A 22,725-nucleotide genomic window follows, 5' to 3' on the forward strand; every position below is an offset into this window, starting at 1 on the left:
CACACACTGCCACGTGCCACCTCAATGCCACTGAGTCAAATCTTGCTACTGAAGAAAGGAAGGTGACTTTATGCATGTGTTTGAATTGATATTTGATTAAATTTGTTAATTCCCCTAATTGTCCTTTCTCCCCATTTGCCCCAGTATGTAAAGTTGCATCCATGAGCATACACACAAGACTCGGTCAGGATAGGCATTCATAGCATGTCTCTGGGATGGCCAAATGAGAAAACTTTCATCAACATAGTGTTGGACCCATTTCCACTATTCCTGAAATAATATATCCACTACAGAATAATGAACCTACCCTGTAATTCTGGATCTATAAAAATATTATTCATGGAAAATAATATACAAAAAAAAGTAAAGTTTGATTACTAAGACAGTTGAATACTCTTATTTGTCTTGGTCTTCCCTATACATTCAGTAGAAGAAAGAAAGCAGTGTGATTAAAACTTCGTAATAATGATCTAGAAGTTCATATGCTGTTTCTTAAACAACAAGAAAACCCTTGTAGCGGCTTTGCCAATATTTCACCATGTTTGTTTTTGCTCATAGCAAGTCCTGTTTTAAATCACAATAACACGTTTGACTTCTGAGAGAGGATGACCAGAGATTTATTCTGTGCTGCATGGAAATAGCCCATTCCAGCAGAAAACTGAGCTGTGGAGCGGAGTTTTGTCAGGGAAGAAATCTCATCTGGATAAATGTCACTCCTCAGCAGTGTGTGGTTACTTGTAAGTATGTTAGTACTGACATCAGATGAATGCTGTTCATCCACTTGATTGTCACTTCCCCCCTCTTCCAGCGCTCCTCCTACTCTTTCTTTGGAAGGTTTAATCAACCAACTTAAGGCTTTTTAACAGAAACAAGGATATTTTCAAGACAAAGACATTAAAAACAACTTCAAGTAATTGCAGCATAGAGTTGTGCTTTTACTGAATGTGGTTGGGTATGTACATATGTACAAGTGGCACAGCCCCTCTTCCCTCAAGTCTTAGGGCCAAACGCTACTTACTGGTGAATTTCATTCAGCCTTAAGCCAACACCATATAGCCTAGCTGAGAAGGAAAGGTCAAGTCAGAAGAAATTCATTCACTGCTGGATCTCAGGGGTGGAGTGGGTGGGGAACTTGTAGGGAAGTTAAACATTAATTTGCTTGTCATGCTAACTATCCAGCATTCAGAGACTGATGGTTACTACCTTCCTAATAGCTGAGTAGGATTAACTTTATATTCTTGTAAATTTACTGTGCACGTTGTCTGTGCTATATGCGATGAAACCCATGTACTTCTTAGCTGATCTTTCAGCCATGATGCCTAACATGCAAGACACCCTTTGCTTGTATATCTGTATCAATGACACAGTGCGATTGAGTGCACCCTCAGTAAGTTTGCAGATGACACCAAGCCAAGTGGAGCAGTGATACAACAGAAGGAAGGGATGCCATCCAGAGGGACCTGGGCAAGGCTGAGAATTGGGACCACGTGAACTTAATGAGGTTCAACAAGTGCAAGGTGCCAGCAGCGTGGGCTTGCAGCCCAGAAGGCCGACAATTCCTACTCTTTTCCAAGGCACAAGTTACAGCATTAACACTGCTCATCAGCAATTCAAGCCTCTTCTTCAGTACCACGTATGAAAGAGAAGCAGGCTGGCTTGCCAAGAAGCTGAGGAGTTTGCCATGAGGACCTCTTTCAAACACAGCTCTGCTCTCAGTCTCCCCAGCCCAGCTGTGTCACCAATCTGTGGCCTCTCCCTTGGTCCCTCACCTGGGGCTTTAGCATCAACTGGCGAGCAGATGAAAGGCTCAGCCATCCAGCTGTGCACAGCGCCTCAGGTCACGCAGTGCCAGAGGGACATCAGAGCATGTTGCAAATGCATGAGGTGCACCTCTGGCTGTGCAGAGCAGAGGGAGAGAGTCAACTCCAAGGCTTATTGCACAACACAGCTGGAAAGATCTCTTTAGGATGTGCTTGAGTGACAGTACAGACTGTAGCAGGGCAGGGTCTGAAGCACCTGCAGCATCCTTGCCTACAGACCTGAGCAATGCCACCAAGTAGTCATCTGCTGCAGACAAACAAGCAAGTAGTGTTCATTTTGGTACCATTAACCAGTCTGTTTAAATACAGGAAGGTTGGGTGAGTACAAGGAATCTTGGGAAAAAAAAAATAGCGAAAAAAAGCAGTAGAAAGAAACAGGTCACGTGAAGAGGATGGGAAGGAAGGGGAAGAGTTATTACCCAGTGTTTATGGAAATGATCTCCAGAGCAATGGTAGAGAAATGGGCAGTGCACGTGGAGAGCAGCCACCTGCATTTACTCTGCACTTTTAACTGCAGGAGGTCCCAAGATGTGCCAAATGAGCGAGAGCTCACAGGGTCCCCTCCAGAGAATGTCCAAGCTGGTGCCATGCAGGGAATGGAACAAGCTTCCTGCAGCCAAGTGAGGTGGCTGATGGCACTCCCTGCAAGGGACCTTTTGCAGAGATTTCCAGCTCCTCCAGAAAGCAAGTGTAATGGTTTTTCCTAACCTTTCTAGATCACAAAATCATATGCAGGCATTAGGGGTATATAGCAGGGCTGTTTGCTACCATATGCATTGCCAATGCATAGCATCAGGAACACTGAACTTTTCAGAACTTGCTAAGTGCTGTTATAACTCAGGTAATAATGATAAAAATAGCAACAATACAACAGTGCCTTCACCAGCACACTACAGCAAAGCTAACTGCAAAGCCTAAATGCTGAAGAGCAATAAATGGTCCTCTCATCACTCTTATCACAGATATCTCTACGCAGGGTGGGTGGCTTTTGCTCCATATGTCATCTCCAGCAACACACCATGAAGTTGCAAATGGCATTCCTGAGCATGCCAAAATGCCCATGCAGTAAAGATAAACACTGAAATGATTATATAAATTTATTTCCAGCTTTCACCTGAGTATTCAGGATGTCTCCTTTTATTTCTGTTATATATTACTTTTATATTGTGAGACCAGTTGTGAAAGATGACAAATACGGGATGGCAGGAACAATCAGGATATGGAATTGCCTCCTGGGACAGAGATGTGTTCTCATAGGGCGCTTCCCCACCCCCCTCACCCGCCCCTTTTACCTTTTATTTTTATGATTAGACAATCACTGTTTAGCCACCTCAGGGAAATGCAAGGTGAATTAGGAGAAAGAAGGCCAAGGTTATCATGGAAAAGTTTAATCCCTCCTCAGTGGAAACCAGTTAATAGCTATGGCTAGACTCAAGTATGGACCTCTGTTGGGAATCCCAGTGAAGGTCAAAGGCAGAGAGGAAAAAAGCTGCACGGAGATCTTAGACAGTCATAAGCAGACAGATGTTCCTAGGCTTTAATGAGCAGTCTTGGCTCCAGGCCTTTCTTGGCAGAGTTGTTTAGTTTTAGTATTTTTCCTTGTAGTGCAAGGTATGGCTCTGGTTAGCTGGCTCTGCTTAGTTAACTGCTGATGATTTTTCCATCTAAATAATAGCTTGACAATGAAGAAACCAGTTCATAATCTGTGACTTGATGGATTAGGTCATGGGGAATGGTGTGCAGTTGTAATCACGAAGAACAAAAAAAAATAAATAAAAATAATAATTCTGGTTTAAATGAAAACCAGCTTTATGAGTTTGAACAGCAAATCTGATGAAGCTCCTATTGCAATTTCTACCACTCCATCTTATGTTTTTATTGTCATGGACAATAAACAGAAGGAAAATGACAGGAAATAGACTTTTTCTTAACAAATTCTATTTCCAAATCAGCCTGGTGGGGATTATGCCCCTAATTTGGAAACTTGTTTGGGTTCACCAGTGCTAAGAATTTTTTCTTGACAATCTGCTGTGCCTAAGTGAAATATGTTAAATTGGGAAAACAGGCTCGGCAAACATCTTCTTCTCTGAAGGGAAAGAGGCTACACATCCAACTGTTATCAGACTGGGAAATCAGTAACTTTTAGTGGACAACAGCAAAACAGCCCTGTAAAAAAATCTGAAGATTTTTAACCCTTGTTTGGTGGGACACAACATCTTTACTGTAATAGCCACCACATTGCTTGCTGGAGAAGAATTTTTTTATTTGACAGGCATGTAGCAACCCTGATGTAGCCAGGGACTGAATTCAGTCTCTTTCCTATGTTTCCAAGTGTCTATTTTCTGGGTGTCACAACTGCTCTGATATAATGTGATATTGTGAATGGAAATGTTTCCGTAGGATAAGCTCTCATTTTAGACTGCTTTTGATTATAATAGCACAGACCCTGGTCTCCGTGAAGGAAATGGAAATGTCTAGGTGGCTTAAGTATGAGCAGACCTTGGATCTCAATCAGCTACAAGTCAATAAAAAACTTAAGAGCCTCACATTGGCAGGTTATACAAATTCCCTGTTCCCTCTATGTTCTCTGCTGATTTTCTTTTCTTTTCTTTTTGGAGGCTATGAATTATGTCTCTTTGAAGCTCTTTTTTAGCACATCAGAATCCCGTCCATTGTTGGTTGGTTCAGTAAAGCTCACCCTTTTCCAGAACCAAGTGTGAAATCTGCTTTGTGATAAATATCTGATGGTGCAGGAGCTCTGGGCTTGCTCCCAAGCTAAATTCATTTATATTGCAGTGAAACACCTGCCTCTGTGTCATCACAAATGCAGCTCCCTATTGTAAAGTACAATTCAGTCTTTCAGACAAGATTCAGATTCCTTTCCCCCAACTCTGCGGGAGAGGAACAGATGTCCTTAGCATCCAAAAGAGCTTCCTCCCTTCCTATATACTCAGCTTGTATTTCCAAGTCATGCATCCTCAAACTCTTCAGAGTCAATTGGCTAGGGTTTATTGTTTCGATGACACCAGTCCCTCCCACAGCCACTTGATGCTCAGGATAATTACCTTACACCACACCTGCCAACTGGAAGTGACAGATTTACGCAAGGATTGTACCCAGGGTCTCCATATATTCAGCACTGCCATTGCTGTGATGGGTCCCTCTGGACCACCAGTACACCACACCAGGCATGGGACATTGACCCACAGCTTCCCCTACAACTTGCCCAGCCCATCAACAAATTGATTTTGTACACTTTGTGGGCCAGAGGGAAGACTGCTCAGTACTATGGCTGTACTCCCAAAGGCTGGGCAATGACCAAGACCTCGAGACATTAGATCCCAGAAAGAGGGATGCCTACTTTTCCAACAGACTTTGCAATTGCTGCTGTTGCAGAACGCAATGGCTAGATTTTTGAAGAACTTTTGTTCCAGCAAAGATAAATGTACAAAGGCAAGAGAAATATTTATATATTAAATAAATAAATAAATAAATAAATAAATAAAAGTTTAACGATTCAAATACTTCTAAAGGTTTCAGCTTAACATGTGACCAAAACAGGATTAGATGAGAAAAAGCCAGAGAAGTTAGTGACTCAAACATAGTTGTTGGAAAACACAAGTTTTAAATTATTCAAATTTAAATTTAATTTTAAATGCAGAAAGATAAAATGGAATAAAATGGAGCTTACCTGAAGAGGCTGAAGAATCATAAGTACTTCTGTCCTTCCTATTTGTCCTGAAGGGCTGAATGTCCTTTTCCCTGTAAGTTCCAAACCCTTCAAAGCTTCTTCTTTTATTCCCACTTGCATCGTTGTCCCGCTTCTCACTCGAGGAATTCATTTCACCAAACATGTCCAGGGACTCTGATCTTGCATTACTCTCAGTATTACCAGAGTATCTTTTTGTGCAAGAGTCAATGGGATCATTGCTTGAGTCACTTTTATCTTTACTCTGCGTCCACTGCTGGGCATCAGAAAGTGATAACGTAGACAGCGTATCCACTTCGAAGTTACTCTTTGAGCCTTTGTGCCCAGATTCACAATGCTGGTGCTTCTGCTTCTCCTTATGCTTGCTTTTCTCATTGAGCAAGGAGAGATCTTTATCTGAGCCACTTAGCCTTTCATTGATTGCATGGCTGGAGAAGCCAGTGGACTTGCTAGCAAAGAGACCACTCAGATCTTCGTGTGTCCCCAGTATCCGCTCATCCTTATGCTTGTGCTTATGTTTGTGTTTCCTTTTGTGAAGTCGGCCACTTGAAAGGCTTGTTCCTCCGACCTTTGGAGGAGCCAAAGAGGACTGCATGTCTCCAAGGCCCATTCCCACAGGTGTTTGTAGGTGCACTCCATGTTTTGTTTTATGCTTGGCAGTGGTGGACATCTTCATATGAGAGCTTGCATGGAATTGGGGTGGGGGCACGGTAGGTCTCATAAATGGGGAAGCCGCTCCGAGCGTGTGAGACAGGTACAAAGGAGCTGGATACTGACCATAGTAACCAAGATTCATCATAGGCATTGATGTGTAAGGCATTCCATAGGGTGCATAGTAACTCCCACTGGGAATAGGGTAACCGAACCCTTGTAAAAAAGGCACCTTTGTCATGGTGTCATTGGTTTTGGCAGGTCTACCACGCTTCTTCTTAGACTTCATATCAGAGGTCCTGCGAAGATAGAGCAATGGGTCATACTGGATATATGGCACAGGATAGTAGTGATCAAAATTAATCCTGAAGATGCTGGGATATGGATTTTCATGATAAAATGTGTAACTTCGATGGGAAATCCTGAACACTTGAAACTTATTGATGAGTTCCTCAAGGTCTGCCAGAAACTGGAGGTCATCTCTGTTCTGCAGGCTTTTCCTTTTCCTCTTGTGCTTTGGCTTTTTAATGCTCTCATGAGAGAGAAAGTTATCCACAATGAGATGTTTCTGCCGGTGACCATGCCTGTTCTTTGTGCTGGTGTCAGATGGGATAGCCTCTGGATTGTCCAGGCTGCAGAAATCAAAGGAGTATCTCCGGCGGGATTCTGAGCTTTTCTCGGCTTGGTCAGAAGTGCTGTTGTTGTCTGTACCTATCCCGCTGTCGCTTGGTATGGTTTCCTCACTGTGAGACTCACTCACTGGCGACAGAGTGACTTCTTTCAGAGAACCTATTTCACAGAGGTGGGAAGGTGAATTAGCCATTAACCTGGGTGGAGACAGCTTCCAAGTTCCACTGTGCATTCCTTTCTGGGTTTTTGTAGGAAGAGCACTGATAGGTTGAAGATTTGGCATAGTTTTTAACTCTGAAAAATTTGTTTCAGTACTTGCAGGGCTAAGGTTGCCATTAGTCCCCACTAACTGTGTCGAAAGCGGATGAATAGCTGCTGGTGACGATGCCACAAGTGACTGCAGGTTGGAAGGCACTGCTGGGTTTTCTGGCTGGCTGGAAACAGGCCTTGAGTGCTTGATGGCTGTCTTAGGTTCTTCTGGCTGAGGCTGCAGCTCTGCTCTTGGCTTTCTGCCCCTTTTTTTACCAATATAGATAGTCCCCCTCTTGCTGACATTGATCTGCTTCCCTAGCCTGGCATCAATGGTTGTTGGCCCAGCACTAGATGGTGGCTGGACTTTCGCTTTCAGAGCTATGCTGCTGGAGCAGGAGGACAAGATCTGATTGAGAATATTCTTCCTTTTGAGGGTCTTCATCTTGTTAATGGTCTTGATAGTCTTCTTATCCAAGACCCCAAGCTTCCCAACCTTTTTATGAAATTTGAGTTCACTGATGGACTTGTCCTCTCCTGGGACCAACTGGGCCAACTTGGCCAGATTACGTCTCCTCTTCCTTTTCTTTGTTCCTGGAAACTCACGATTGATTGGACTCACTGGGCTGGTAGAGGTTCCCTCATGAATGGTTTCAACAGTGAGCAAAGGCTGTTTCTTTGGTCGTCCTCTTTTTTTCTTGACAGGTGTGATCACAGTAAGACTGTCTGTATTGGTATACAGAGGGCTGGATGGTGTGATGGGATAGGCTGAAGGAGGCTCCACCATCAGCTTCTCCGATGCTGTCATGGAGGTCTCCCGAAGGAGAGATTTAGGTTTGCTGCAGGTCCATCGCCGCTTAGCTGCAAGTTTGGGGTGCTGGACCTCAGATAATTTGCTAGCTGTAGGAAGATCGGTGGATAGGAGAGTGGGTGTCACAGCTACAGGTTTTCTAAGTCGGGTGGCGCTGTTGGGGGAAGCTTTGTCAGTAAGCACACTGCTGTCAATAGCTACTAAGGGGGACTCATTTTCAATCACTTTCCCTGGCTTTGTGGCTCGAAGATCTTTTTTACTCCCCTCTGACTGAGAGCTAGTCCTGTTTGCTACTTCACTGCTCATAGCAAGTGCAGAAGGCAGGCTTTTCTCCTGGATAGTTTTCTCCATAGACGATTTTGTAGATTGCCTTTTTTTCCTTTTGTGGCCAGATGAATCTGTTGTCGGAGACTTTATTGGGATAGTAATTCGTACATGACTGGTGTCACTTTCACAACTGCTAGCAGAAGTGGGATTCTGCTTCGAGGGTGACACGTCCAACACAGTGTCCATCGAGTAAGACTCCTTTTTTCCTTCCATGCTGTCATGGGATTTGCTATCAAATACTTTTTGAGCACTCTTCACCCATTCAATGTCTGCAGTTTGGATGGTTTGATTTATCAAGTCTTTTTTGCTGGACTTCTTCTTTGTACTCCCAGCAGGCTGATCGGGGGCCTCCAGCTGCACACTTCCCTCTTGATCACTAAGAGTCAACAGCCCGTTGCATTCAGTAGCGCTGCTTGGCTGGGCAGCTGCACTAATGTTGTTGGGTGATGGGACTGCACTGCAGATGGCAAGCTCTTTGCTGCTGGCTGACAGCTGCCCCCATGTGCTGCTGGCACAGGACTTCTTTGCTTGGGATTTGCTGAAGGAAACTCCTGGCTCTGGAGTGGTGGCCTTGGTGGCACTGACTGCTTCTCGACTGGGTTCTGTGTTGATGAAACAACTTTGAGAAGTGGATCCAGTATCAGAGCTTGCTGACCAGTCAAGATGGTGCTGGTTGCTACTTTTCTGCTGGTGCTTTGATTTTAAGGTGTCACCGGTGAAGTCTTGTTGGAGGCCTGGATCATAGTGCAGAGCAGAATGTTTTTGTGGCCTGTCATACACCTGGAATGCAGAAGGAAACAAAAATAGGAAAAAATGTTAGTTTACCAGTCCAGTTGTAACCACTGGTTTCAGCTCTTTCATTATACAATGAATGAAAACTCTTCTAAGCTGAGGTCCTCATAAGGATTAGCAGCCTTTATAAAATGTTCTTATACTCCAGTCAAATTTTTAGATTCATGCACTGTAAACAAGTTTTGTTTTGTTTTCCCATTCTAAAAACAATAGAAATACTTCTAAAATGTTAAATTGCTGAGGAAACATCTTCTATTGATTTTTAATTTAAAACACAAGTAAAATATTCCTTTTCAATGGATGAATGGTGTAACTCAACCTCCTGGTGAGAATCTCGTTTTCCTTAAATGTAATTCCTTGCAGAACTTGATCAGAACTAATCCCATTGTAAACAACAAGAATGCAGAATTATCTAAGAAGTTACAACAAACTAGACGAAAACCCATGAGCTCACTTCTCCATGAAGTCAAAATCTGAAAAAAATTACTTGCTTTAATTTTCACACAGAAGACATCCCCACAAAATCAGTGCTTAAAAATGATAAGCATCAAGCGTGTTGGGTATGCTTGATGTTCAAGCATGCTTGGGTTCAAGATTTGCATTACTCTTTTTCCATTTTAATAATTTCCTCTTGCATTGTTGGTAAGAGACATTTTCAATATGATTTCTAATCCCACAGCAGCCTTTCAAATTGCAGGGGAAATTTGGTAAGGGCAGAACTACACCAAAAACTTCTATAGAGTTAAAGAAAGTCTACTTTTTCTTCTTGGTAGGCATTCTTCAGATAGAGAAATTATATTTGTTATATTTGTGCCTTTTTCTAAAGTGTCTTAAAACAAACAAACAAACAAGAACAAACAAACAAACAAAAAAAACTTTTTATTTTCCATAACTGATCTCTCCTAGCCATTTGTTTTCTTCTGTGAAATTTAGGTGCTATATTTTGTAAAGTTCTGGACCTAACTGCGCAACTGGTTTCGTACACCTAGTACTACAAACAACTGTTCTTAGCAAACTGCAATGACACCGTTCTGAATTCCAAATAAATGATGAGAGACTTAAAATAAATGCGTAACCAAGGAAAGAACAATAGAAAACAATTGCTTAGCGTCTCATGTTCCTGCAAACACGCTGTTACAATTAAGTTTCTATCAGCAGCCTTACATTAGATCCCTGCTTGGGGTGTTTGCCAGAGATTCTGGGGTCAGCGTAACAGGGCTCTGAGCTCCTTCAGACTTAGTTTTCTGGGAAAATACGTGTCCCTAGTTTTGGGCAACTCTGGAGGGATTTGAAAGGTGCTAAACAGTTGAAGCCCACAGTACTTTATTTAGTGACCAATAAACATGCAAGTTATAAGCAAATTGATAATGTGATATTCTTAGTGTGCATATAAAAACAGGCATGTGGCCTTTCTGGAATAGGCAGCAATGATGAAGCTGTTCTAGTCCATCGTTTGAGGAGTAATCAGGGACTCTTAAATCCTGTGGATAGCTCAGCTGTCGTGCATATGGACCAGCTATGCTTGGGGAAAGCAGAGATTTCCAGGAATTGTGGAGTGAGAAAATGAAAGCACGCAGCTGCGGTGAAGCTGCAGATGTCGCGGGCGAGTGACACCCGTTTTTTTCAGCCTGAGAAAAAAGCCGAAAGCATAAACAGACCTCAGGGAATGAATCAGTTCATCCTCCTTGCAGTGGCCTCCCACGCGTGAGCCACACAGCGCGCAGTGGCCCAGGGCTGCACGGCTCCTGAAGCACGATGTCAATGTCTGCCTTTGGTAAAACACGAGAGAAAATGCAGCCCACCCACTTCCACGTCCTCGGGATGAGGTTTAATAGCTTGCTGTGCCACACAGAAAACATCCTCTTCCTGACGTAACTTGATGTCTGACTTGAAAAAGGCCTGGAAATGGAGGGCCGAGGCCTCTGCTGGCCTGCACCAAGGCAGGGCCAGGCTGCTTCTGCAGAGATCCTGGCCTTGTGGCTGCCATCAAAGCAACTCCCCCACCCCACACCCACGTTATTTACAAAATGCAAAGCTGCAAAACCAAATGACCTGAACAATTTTATTTGCAAAAAGAGAGGCTTAGAGCTGTGAGTGAAAACATACACTGACAACACCTTGGTCCTTCGAGCGCACTGTACACATGAAGCTCTCTGGTTTAAAAGAAGCAATGCTTTCTGATCTATGTTTAAAGGCAGTTAATAAGGGCTCAGAACTGAGAGGCCAGTTGTATATCAGAGATGAGAGCTGATATATCACTTGGCTCCTCCAGCCTCATTTTCTTGTCCTGCACCTTATAAAATGATGATGCAACTTCCAACATATCCCTATTGTTAACTTTGTCATTACTGCAGCACCACAGGGCACCACAACATCCATCTTACAACTCACGAGAAAGATATGCCCCTATCATCAAAGGTGCCAACTCTGGAGGCATTTAACCACACTGATAATCACTCCATTTTCAACAGGGTTTCAATAAACATCTAGTCTGCAGGATCAGAGGACTTAATTTCCTAAGAGAGATGTCAAAACTACATATCTGCTGAAGCACATAACAGTCCACTGCGTCTCCTCATGCTACTTCTTCCAGCACAAGGTTTACTGTTTACTCTCCCTTGCCAGACACATCCAGGTCACCCCAAAATAATTCTTCTGCAGCTTGGTAACCAGAGATCATGTGGCCGCAGCAGCTTGTGTTTCACTTGCTGGAATGAATAGTGCGGACTGTCCACTTAAAGCATGGGCAACTTGTTTGAAAGTAATGCAGCAAAATCTCTTTTATTCCTGGTGTGTCCTTCTGGGTTGCTGTCTGATCCCATCAGTACTAATTTTTAGGTGTCAACTTGCCCTGCTGGATAAGCACCACCCTAAGAAGCAAACAAGCCCCAGTTTAGTATACCTTACTCCTGAGATGAGTTAGCAGAAGATACCAGAGATGTCAGTAGGATAAGAGTGAACAAGACTCTTTAGAAACCTGTACCTTGGTGCCTTTCACAGAAATTCATTATTTTATTCACTTGGGAAAATGTAATATACTACAGCTCTGTAGTTCTCAGCAAGGGGCTCTTGACTTGAACAGAGTTTCTATGGCAGCAGAACTGAGACCATCACCAAGAATAGTAGGCTTTTTCAAGAAAACAGAAAGATTTACCTTTATTTACTTTTGTTGTTGTTGTTGTTTGTTTTGTTTTGTTTATAATACCCTAAAAATACTTCAAACTTAATGCCTGACTATATTTGTAGCTTGCCATTTTATTAAAGGATATTTTCTTCAGCAGCTAGCCATTCTGGACAGGACCCTGCTCCTTTGTCTGTTAGTAGAAGTGTAACTTAACCTGTGTAATTTTATCACTTCTCAACAAACTTGGTCAATTTTTCTCTTGACATTCAGTTTACAGGAAGTGATCAGTGGGTAACAATCCCATCTTTCCTTAAAAAAAAAAAAAAAGAAAAAAAAAAAACACAAACGGATATGGAAGCTAGCAGTTTTTGTAACTGCAAAGGAGTCTGAGCAACATAATCCAGTATATGCTAAGCTGTAGACAAAAAAAATAAAGCATGAATCCTCTTATCATTAGTGAAATGGTTTTAGTGACAAGCTCATAAGTTTCATTCCTCAAGCTTAGGCTGTTGTGGGTAGGCCCACAGGCAGGATACTTTCTGTTTACCAGCAGTTGAAGTGCACTATCCAGAGAGCAGAGGAGATGGCACTGTGTGCTTTACCTGCCTTGTCAGACCTGTGCATCCCCACACTTGCAGATATGCTTACTCCTCTTTACAGTTTTATTCTGGTATACAACCCTTGCATGTGAAAAGAATAAGCATTTTATATCAGTCTCCTGATGAACGGCACCCTACTCTGCAAGCAGTACCCAGTGGCAGAATTCATCCCTACAGGACTTTTTTAATTTAACTACTGGATGTCTCACGCTGCCTCCCTGTTTCCTCTGAGCTTCTCTTCAAACCTGTATGTTGCTTCCAGCCCCAAGGCAGAAGGAGATACCATAACCAAATCAAGTACTTAATAAAGTAATAATAAAAACCCAAACTAATCTATAGAAAAATTAAAATAAATAGGGAAAAAGAATGGAGAAACTTATTATGTGAAAAAAAAAAAAAAAGGTTGCTTAGAGGGTGTGGTATCCTTGTATTCCAAATGCACCTTTATTCCAGAGGTAACACACACACAGCTTGTCAGGAATCTGGCTTGCAAATCAAAGTTAATACTACAACGCCCCCTCTTTAAATCATTCGCAGATCCATCTGTGTAATGGCTCCTCAAGTGTAATTCCCTATTAAGAGGCTTTATCTGGAGAGATAAGCAGCTGGTTCCCATGTCACTAATTGCTGTCTGCTGTGATTTTAAAACATCTGCACCATTGTGCTCTTCATTTTCATATTCTAATCACCCTGAAACTTGAAAAAGGTACATCATTGATTGTTTCTGTGGGTTAATTAGTACACAGTCTCCTTGTAGAGACAATTTAAAGGCAGTCAGAACCTCAATCAGCAAGTTTGTTTTAAAAATTAATAACATCGGGAGTGTCTGTGGGGATTGGCATCCACAGTGACACATCAGAGCGTGCTCTGGGGATATACCATCCTTTGTTATCTTCTTCATAGACTGGAAATAAAATTATTTAAAAAAAAAAAAAAGAAGAAGAAAAAGAGGAAAGGCTTTCCTAAATGCATAATGTCACTTAGAATCAGAGTCTTGGGAAGTGTTTACTTTTATCTCAGGGCCACCCCTGCCTCTCAAGCAGGCATGAATCTCAGCAAAACATTGCTCAATAACTCTGTGTGATCTAGGAACCTGTAAGGCATTTTTGGCAGCAAATTGGGCAACAAGGAGCTGGCATCTTATTGGAAATCAATGGGGTGAGGCTGTGACCACTTCAATGTGTGCAGGCCTGGGGACTGCTTGCCACCTGGGTTGTCTGGATGCTGGGACACAAGGTTGTTCCCAAGCTATGCAGAGAAGGTATTTAGCTCAGGCCCAGCACTCTGCTAAGGTGGCTGTGTTGTATGCAAACTGGACCTTCCTTGCACCTAGCTAGTTTAGAGCAAAGGTAGGTGGTGCCTAGTAAAAGGTCAGACTGAGATTTTTCCAGGACTGAAGGAATAAATTTGGCTGCACTGAGAGTAAGTGGAAAATACAATGGGCACTTGCTTTTTGGAAAAACAAAACCAAACCAAACCAAAACAAAAAAACACACCAAATGCTGCTTTCATCCTTCACATGGATTTCTAAAAAACAGGAGAAACTTCAGGTAATTTGTTCCTCTTGAAAAGCTTTCTCTTTAGTTTCTGCTTCCTAGACACGCATGAAAACACGTTACTGGAAAAGAAAACCCTTTGAGAGGAAGAAAAAACCTGAGATATCCCTCTCCAATGCATGAATAAATAATCCTAGCTCAGCTCATACTCTCACTCAAAAACGAAACTGAGCATTTCCTCCTATGTCCCAATGGGACAGATGAAAACTGCTCGCTTGAAGCCCATAATTTGAACTCCAGGTTGGAGATATTTCTCATCTTTTGGTGAGCGCACTGAGCCTTCCTGGGGTAGCATTACTCTGTAAATAAAAGATGCCAAGTGTAGGAGACTCCAGGTTCAGGGGAACTTAACTCTGGCCTGATGACTTACCGCTTGAGCAGTCATTGCGATCAATTTATAGCAGGGGTCTGTGATCAAATCAGGTCAGTTTGTAATAGCAAGTGTCTGAAACGGTTTCAGGAAGTCTTTTAGGTCCTTGGTGACTCTAACCAGTGAGGAGGTATCACAAACTGACATATGACACCTGCTAGAAGGGCAAACAGCAGTATTGTCTTGTAAGAAACCCCACTGAAGGTAGTTCAAAACCAATGTAGGGATTTTAATTCCGATTGAAATATGAATGGAAAATGTGTCAACAGGCACTAACATGAAATTCATCATTATCATTCCAAAGAAAGGGGATTTTTCAGAGCAGTGTATCAAATTCATTGTTCCCAGAGCTCACTCCTTCCCCGAAACCCTGAGCCTTCAACAGCGCAAAGCCCAAACACCACCACACTCACAGGAGCGAGGATCATTCATTAGAAATTGACAGGGAGGCAGGAATTAACACAAAGCTGCAGGGAGACTACTTGAGAGCAAGACACAGCATGGGGTAGGAGTGGGTTAATTAAAAGCAAAGCATCACCTGTTTGTGTCCATTCACTGAACACAAACATCACAGACTGTGGTGCAAGTCAGCACAAATCAGGAGCAGCTTCACTGAAGCTGCTGGGGGTCCTTCCAGATTTGCACTGCCATTATCACACAGCTCTTTCTTCCCTGAGATATTTGTGTAATCACATCAAACAGAGAGGCTAAAGTCCCAAGGAAATGATGGTCCTGTTATTTGCTGCTGTGCCATAAGTACCTTGTTGTTCATTCCGTGGGCATCATCTAGATAAATTAATAAACATATCAATAAAGCAGATGATGTTGCAAGAGCTTTTGCATTACTTATCCACATATCCTTAAGGAAAAGATAAAATAATGCAAAGAGATTACTGAATAGTCCAAAGATGCTCACACAGTTGCAAATCTTATTTTTTCATGTATTTCTACTAAAGCATCACGATTTGCTAAATAACGCACAAATTTCACAGTTAGTCCAAATTAATTTTGCTACTGCTTTGAACCATATGATTTGCACACTAGTTCAATCTTCAGCTGCATTTAAGACATGTCCAATTTCCAAACCCAGGGACTGAGGATTTTGGGGTTAAACTGCAACAACATGGTGAATTTATAAAGGTAGGATTTGGATCTCAGGGCTAATCCACTCCTTACTCATGGGATAGGGCCATCTCTACAACACATACTTTCTTTATCAGATGTTTAAGCAACTCATTTCAGGGCTTTGTATTAAGCACCAAGTCTGGGAAAACTCTAAACAATGGGATTTTTCTATCATCTCCAACAAAGAGCCCATCACCAGTGACATAACAATACAGTTTAAATATCGTGTACAAGCATAACACAGTTTGCCGCCCCAGTTTAGGCAGAGAGAACAATTGGGAGACCAGCTAAGGAGGACTACAATGGACTAACACAGTTTTGGCAAGATAACCCTGGTTCAATCTTTGCTTGGCCTTAAGCCAGCACAAAGAGTTTTAAGTGAGCATTTCAACTGGACATTATGTCCACGAAGCCAGGGCTCACAGTGCAAAATGCCTTGCTAAGCTGCTTTGCTTTCATTTGTCCAAAAGCCTTGATAAATGAACTTAATGGCATCAGTGATATAAGGGCTTTATCTTTGACACACAAGAAATATATATAAATATATCTTAGATTTTACATATTTGTATTTTTATATATAAAATGTGTTTCTATCCCTTCAGAAGTGCCATAGCCAACTACTTCTTCTGGTGTGCAAGCACAGTTTCCTACTTCAGCCTGCCCTTCCCTTCAAGCCTTTGAGGGCAATGTATACCTCTACAGTGACTTGGCCAAAATAAAATAGCAGAAGGATCCCAGGATCGATGGGGTCCTGTTGGCCCTTCAGAAATGCGAGCAGTAAGAAGTGTTCATCTCTGACAAGTCTGCGGTGGTGTCCGGGATGTTAATGCTTCAGCACGTCTCGGGTTACTAAATTGGAAATAAGGATGTGAGCAGCTGTGTACTGTAAGTCTCTGCTGTATTTTTTAAAAGCCTGCAGCGCTTAATTTGCATTGAAAGATTTCTTTTATCTTTCATTTATTATAGGAATTGCAGTTTTACCCTGAAAGCTTTGCATTTATTTATTTATTTATTTATTTCCAAGGGGTGGGGGAATTATAGATGGCTTTTCCATTGAGGCCAGTGCTTCTTTCCACTAGAGTTAAATAATTTGATTATAAATTGAGTCCTTAAATGTCAAGGAGATGCTGAATTCACCTGAAAACAGGCATTTAGAGAAGCTCATAAAAGCTGTGAGCTCCAGTCAGTTAGCTCATCATTCTTTTAGCATGCACTTCATTTAGCAGTTACTGACTGCCAGATTAATTCTTTCAAAGCATCCTGATTGCAGCTAAGGTCTATCATGAAGTATTGCATGTGCTACAGCATTAGCACAAAGTCCAGAAATCTGCCAGAACATCTATTTGGCATAGCTGGGTAAAAGCTCATGAAAATTCACAGCAGAGTTCAAATATACCAAAGAAGAGGAGTGTTCTCCCACCTCCCTACATCATGGGATGAGTCCTGCATCACCAATGTCGAGACAACACCAGGTGTGCCTTCAGCAAATTCACCCTGAAAAAATGAACTTGATCTGCAGCAAGATGTGGGTGGCTCATTCCTTCTGGAAAATCTGCCTAAACAGGTCACACATGACAAATTTCTATCTCCAGGGAAGACAGGTTTGAAGAAAGACACCCAGGAATACACTGGGATGTCTGAGGCCAGGAGGATGCCAACATCCCCCTGCAAATCCTCTTGCAAGGCTATAAAAGCAATTTCGGGTGGCACCACCATCACAGGCAGCCCTGGATAAACCTGAACACCTTCCTGCAAGGACCGGTCTTACCATTCCATGGATTTGGCTCCTCGAGGTGCCTCATCCTTCCAGACCCATTCACCAACTACCCTGCTGCACCTGTAGCAAAGGCTTTCCCACCAGGGGAAATTCAAACAGGCTAGCACTACTGTTCTGGAGCAACAACAAATAATCATATGACACCAATGTTTTGGTGGCAATGCTAGTTGGGGTGATGATGAGTGGTGCCACATTTTGGAGGGCATTGCTGTGCTTTTTCACAATGACATGCTTCTCTGCTTTGATGTTCATCTCTCAGCTCTCCTTCCCCTCCCTCCCCAGCTATGGCAAAATCACCTTTACTAATAAACCTCCAGCTTGAATAGCAGGTTTTATTTAGTGTGCTATAAAAACAGTCATTTCTCAGATCATAAAAGGGGCTCAACTGGACTGCATCATTTTGCTGAAGTGAGTTTTCTGGTGGAGCGATTCTCCCTTCTAAATGCCACAGTTCCCCACCACCAGTATTTATGTACCAAAATGAAACGCAATTTTCTGTATTTTATTAAGTGTGAATCTCCAGCGGAAACCCATTTGGGAGCTGAACCGAGGATTTAATTGTCCCTTGATTTTATACTTTCAAGACTTTCTCAGCTGTTTTCACAACAACTGCTCCAGACTAACTATGCTTTTATTAAGGTACAGCAGCATTCCTTAAAGGCCCTGGCCAAGGTTAGGTTTGGTTTCTACAAATATAAATCAACAGCAGCACAGACTGAAAAAAGAAAGCGTTGGGAATAGCCACCTAGAAAAGAGACTTGCAAGGTACCCCACGCAGGACTTTGTGCTTAAGTGGCCTCCCAAACTCCTCTGGCACCTCCCTAAGGATAAAATTCAGCCCATTGAGTCCACAGCCTTTCACCCAGGACTTTGAATGGACAAGCAGAAAGACATTTAATGCAAATTCAGGCCTGGGATTACCATCCAGAACAGCAAAGCACGTAGCTCTCCTGGCTCAGGGTTTGGCTTATTATTTGGCTTGGGTTGGAAGGGACCTCAAAGACCACCCAGTTCCACCCCCCTGTCATGGGCAGGGGATGCCACTCACTAGATCAGGTTGCTCAGAGCCTCATTCTACCTGGTCTTAAACTCCTCCAGGAATGGGACATCCAAAGCTTCCCTGGGCAACCTGTGCCAGTGCCTCAATACCCTCTGAGTGATGATTTTCTCCCAACTTCTAATCTAAACCTACCCTCTTTTAGTTTAAAACCATTCCCCCTTTTTCTGTCATTATCTGACTGAGCAACATTATCCTGTGCAGAAGATCTGGGCTGCAAAAACCCTCCAGTTCTTGAACCTATAAAAAATGTTTTTTTTTTTTTTTTTAATAGGTATATATACATGCTCTGTTTAGGACTGGAGCCACTGAGACTAAACAGAGTGATGGTGTGGTACCACCAGCGCTTCAGAGCATCGCTCTTTTAATTGCTCTTGTTCTACTAAATCACCTAAATACATTTCTTCACTCTAGCCGTGTTGATGAAGCAGAACCATTCCCAGCCCTGTTATTACTTCCTCTTAAGTGCTGACTGTGTGCTCGAGGTGAGTAACTCTATAAAAATACTGACACCAAAGATACAATCCCCTATCCAAGCATCCTGGAGCACAGGGTTAATCAGAGGCAGGCAATATGTGTCTCACACATCAAAATAGCATTGTCCATTGCTGAGGGAGCAAAGTTATGTCTCTCTTTTTTTCTTTTTTTTTTTTTTTTTTTTTTTTCCCCCGAAATGTAGCTTATTCTGAAGGATTGGCGCTGGCAGATTTGGCAGAAGATAAATGTTTCCAAGAGGTAGCGGAGGAGAGAGGAAGATGAGCTAAATAAAACACAGGTGTTAGTGGTGTTATAAGCATCTGGGATGCACAACAAAGGGACTAAAATACATAGGGACAAGAGTGCCACAGAAGATCCTTTAGCTTAGCAGACAGATGCAGGGTTTGAAGCCAAAGCTACCAACACTGAAACAGAAAGATGGCCCACATTTTTAATAGGGAGCATAAATAACCATGAGAACAGCTTATCATAGCAATGGATTCTCAATTACTGAAGTTTCTTGTAAATCAAGGCTGGGTGTTTTTCAAACAGATATGCATTAGCGCTTGACAGCTATTGGACTTGTAACAGGAATACATTTAGGCAAATCCCCTGGTATGAGTCATGCAGGAGGTTTGACTAAGCAATCACAATGGCTCTTTCTACCCTTAAAAATCTGTGACCATATATCCTCTCTATATCCTCGAGTGTTTTGTCCAACCAAGTGTTAAGCAATTCCAGCAATGTGTCTTCAAGCCCTTCCTCTGGGAGGCTATATCCCGGTGTAATAAATCTCACTGCTCAGAACCTTTTCTGTCTTCCCCTGGAATCATTTCTATCCCTTGACACACCTCAGTTCTGGATTCATCCCAGCAATTCTTCCTCATCCTTGGCACAAAAAAGAATATTTCACATTTTTTAACAATTCATTTCACTTGCCATATTCCCTGCTGCTATAAAGTGGTGTGTCCCACGGTACAGCAATGCTGATTTACTAGGAAGGCTCTTTACATCTCGACAAGCCTGGGGAGATGTGGTTCCCCCAGAGTGAGGACGGGCAGCGCTGGACTGCACATAGCTCTGCAAACACCAGTGAAGCAAACACCTTGCTCTCAATGCACTCAGGCTACTGATGTGGCACAGGGAAAGCCGTGGTGATGCCTGCAGTGAAACCTCTGTGCTGGCTGAGCATGGGCACACACGGACATTCGAGAGGCACATAAATGTGAAATATGCCTCCAGACTGACCCTGGCCTCACCAGTTGGGCTGAGCAAGGATTTGGCCCTGAGCCTCAAGAGCAGGCACCAAACATGATATCTAGTCTGCGTCTAAGTCTCACGGACATCATTAAAACAGCACAAAACATCACAAAGACATGAGGAATGCTGGGGCCAGTTTTAGGCATCAGCTGTTTTTTTTTTTTTTGTTGTTGTTGTTTTTTGTTTTTTTTTTTTTTTCTTAATACAGAAGAACGTATTGATTGGGCTTAAATTTCTCAGCTGTTCTGTATGCAGCACCACAGTCTCAAACAAGTGCCCAACTGCAACCCCCTGAGCTGCTGGAGGTCTCTGCCTGTGTCCAAATGTCACACTCAGTGTGCAGTGGTGTTCTTGGGGGGAAGCAGGGTACAAAAAAGAGCAAAAGCTAAATCTTGAACTACTGAATAAAAAGGTTGCATACACTGAAGTTGTTGTTACAGGGACTATTTAGTGAGTGCTTTAAACACACTTCAGATCAGAAGAAAGATCTATTTCACCCAAGGTGAAATATTAACATAATTTTCAGTTAGGATTTCTTTTCATATTATTATTATTTTTTTTTCTTTGTTCTGTTTTTACTAGGCAATGCACTTATTCCTGCATATTCTGCCTTTAAGGATTTCTCTCAAGGATTCATGTGTATCTATTTTCTGCAACCTGATAGAAAAAACCTTCTGAAATCAGCACAGATTCATCACCCACCCTGCAGACGACCTTATCAGCAGTTGCGATGGGTGGCCCCTATGGAATACTATGGAAAGGGCAAAGCTGGAAAATGTGCACTTTAAAGTGCCAGAGACTTTAGATCAGTGTGCAGCTTGTAATTTCTGCTGCTGCAGACTGCTCTGCTTGTTGTAGATATCTGAAAATTTGGGTTTTCCCTGATGTGAGATTTATTACAGTGATTTTTTTTTTTTTATTATTTTTTTTTCTTACTCCTGGAACAGGTAAGGCACATTTGATGGTACCAAATTACTGCATGTATAATATCTCCAGCAATGAAGAGAGAAGAGAAACAAGGCTTCCTGGCAATCTCTTCCTGACATGTAACTTATTTTGGATTTACTTTTAGTGATCAAATGTTTATTTAAACAGAAGCCAGATGCAAAGACCAGGATTCAGTAGATGAAGTATAATAAAAAAAATTATCCTAAATGCTTTCTGTCCCATCCAGAGAGATACATGTATTTAGGTTTATCCTCAGTGGAGATGGACAAGGACTCATGTGGATGGACTGCAGCAATGGGTATTAAAAATCAGGTTTTTAGTCTCATCAGAATACATGCTTCCATCTAGTAGCAAATATATCCTTGCATAAATATCCAGAATAGGTAATCTTTTCTACTGGCCTGCATGCCCTTCTCTACGAGGAACTGCTTATGGACTCTTTGTACAAATACTACTTCAGTGAGTAAGAACATTGTATGTTACGTGTGGGAGGGGATATATAAAGCAACGAATAAACAAGTTACAAAAGTTTATTGCATGTATTTTCCATTGTGCTCTTCTGAATGACATCCATCACATCATTTGCAAGAAGCAAAAAGACCTTGTTCTTATCTGAAGTTTATCCTAAGTAAATACCAAAGCACCTCCTGGAAGATATAGGATTATTCTGGGCGCTATGGATAGAAATACTGAGGCACAGTGATTTGCTCAAGGTCTTTCCACATCCTTCAGGGGAATTTAGTTTTGCTGATCCTCACTTTTTTCAGTGCACATGGAGATTCCCAAAACCAAAGTCCCAAGTACATTTTCCCAAGGCACTTCACAATCTAGATTAAAATGACTTCAAATAAATGAACATCTAGGTGGACAAGGAGAATAAGATGGACCTTCCATTACCAGCATGAGATAAGCAATACAGTGTCAACTAAAACTGTAAGAAAAGAAGGAAACTGAAATTCCAGTGCTGATGTTTCCTGTATGCTGTGTATTTCTTCTCTGGTTTATAGGAAAATCAGTGGGAAAAGGTTTTTAAATATATAAATATAAAAGGTTTGAAAATATATTTTAAAATGCACTTGTAGGGCAAATATGGTCTGTGTTTGTTTGTACTTTTTTGTATGTTATCACTAAAATCATGCCCCTGTGGCAAGGAGCTTAAGTGCAAACAGATCCTTTGCTACGGGGTCTGTGTGTGTAAGTGTGGGTGGGAAAATTGAAAGGCTCTGGGCTGGCTGCAATGATGCCTTTCTGTCAGGAGTGACCATTGGTATCACAGCCGTGACTGCGATCACCAGTCTGCAAAGCAGAACAAACAGGGCTGTGCGTCAGTGCAGCACTCAGCCCTTCACAGCCAGCCCGTGGGCATTCATGGGTGTCTCAGATATACAGGGATATCTTTTCTATGCTGCAAGCATTACTCACGAGTGATGCTTTTTAAGTCCT

At 42.2% G+C, this 22,725-nt stretch overlaps 1 protein-coding gene across 5 annotated transcripts in view; it reads right to left on the reverse strand.

Moving 5' to 3' along the window:
• Nucleotides 1–22,725, reverse strand: part of SETBP1 (SET binding protein 1) — a 268,728-nt gene that overhangs the window by 71,702 nt on the left and 174,301 nt on the right. For all 5 annotated transcript variants that reach the window (XM_068667665.1, XM_068667662.1, XM_068667664.1 and 2 more), the window contains one exon: nt 5,512–8,977. In XM_068667665.1, coding sequence (XP_068523766.1) covers nt 5,512–8,977 — 3,466 coding nt within the window. The remainder of the gene's footprint in view (nt 1–5,511; nt 8,978–22,725) is intronic.

The sequence above is a fragment of the Anas acuta genome, chromosome Z (assembly GCF_963932015.1).
Source record: "Anas acuta chromosome Z, bAnaAcu1.1, whole genome shotgun sequence".
NCBI lineage: Eukaryota > Metazoa > Chordata > Aves > Anseriformes > Anatidae > Anas > Anas acuta.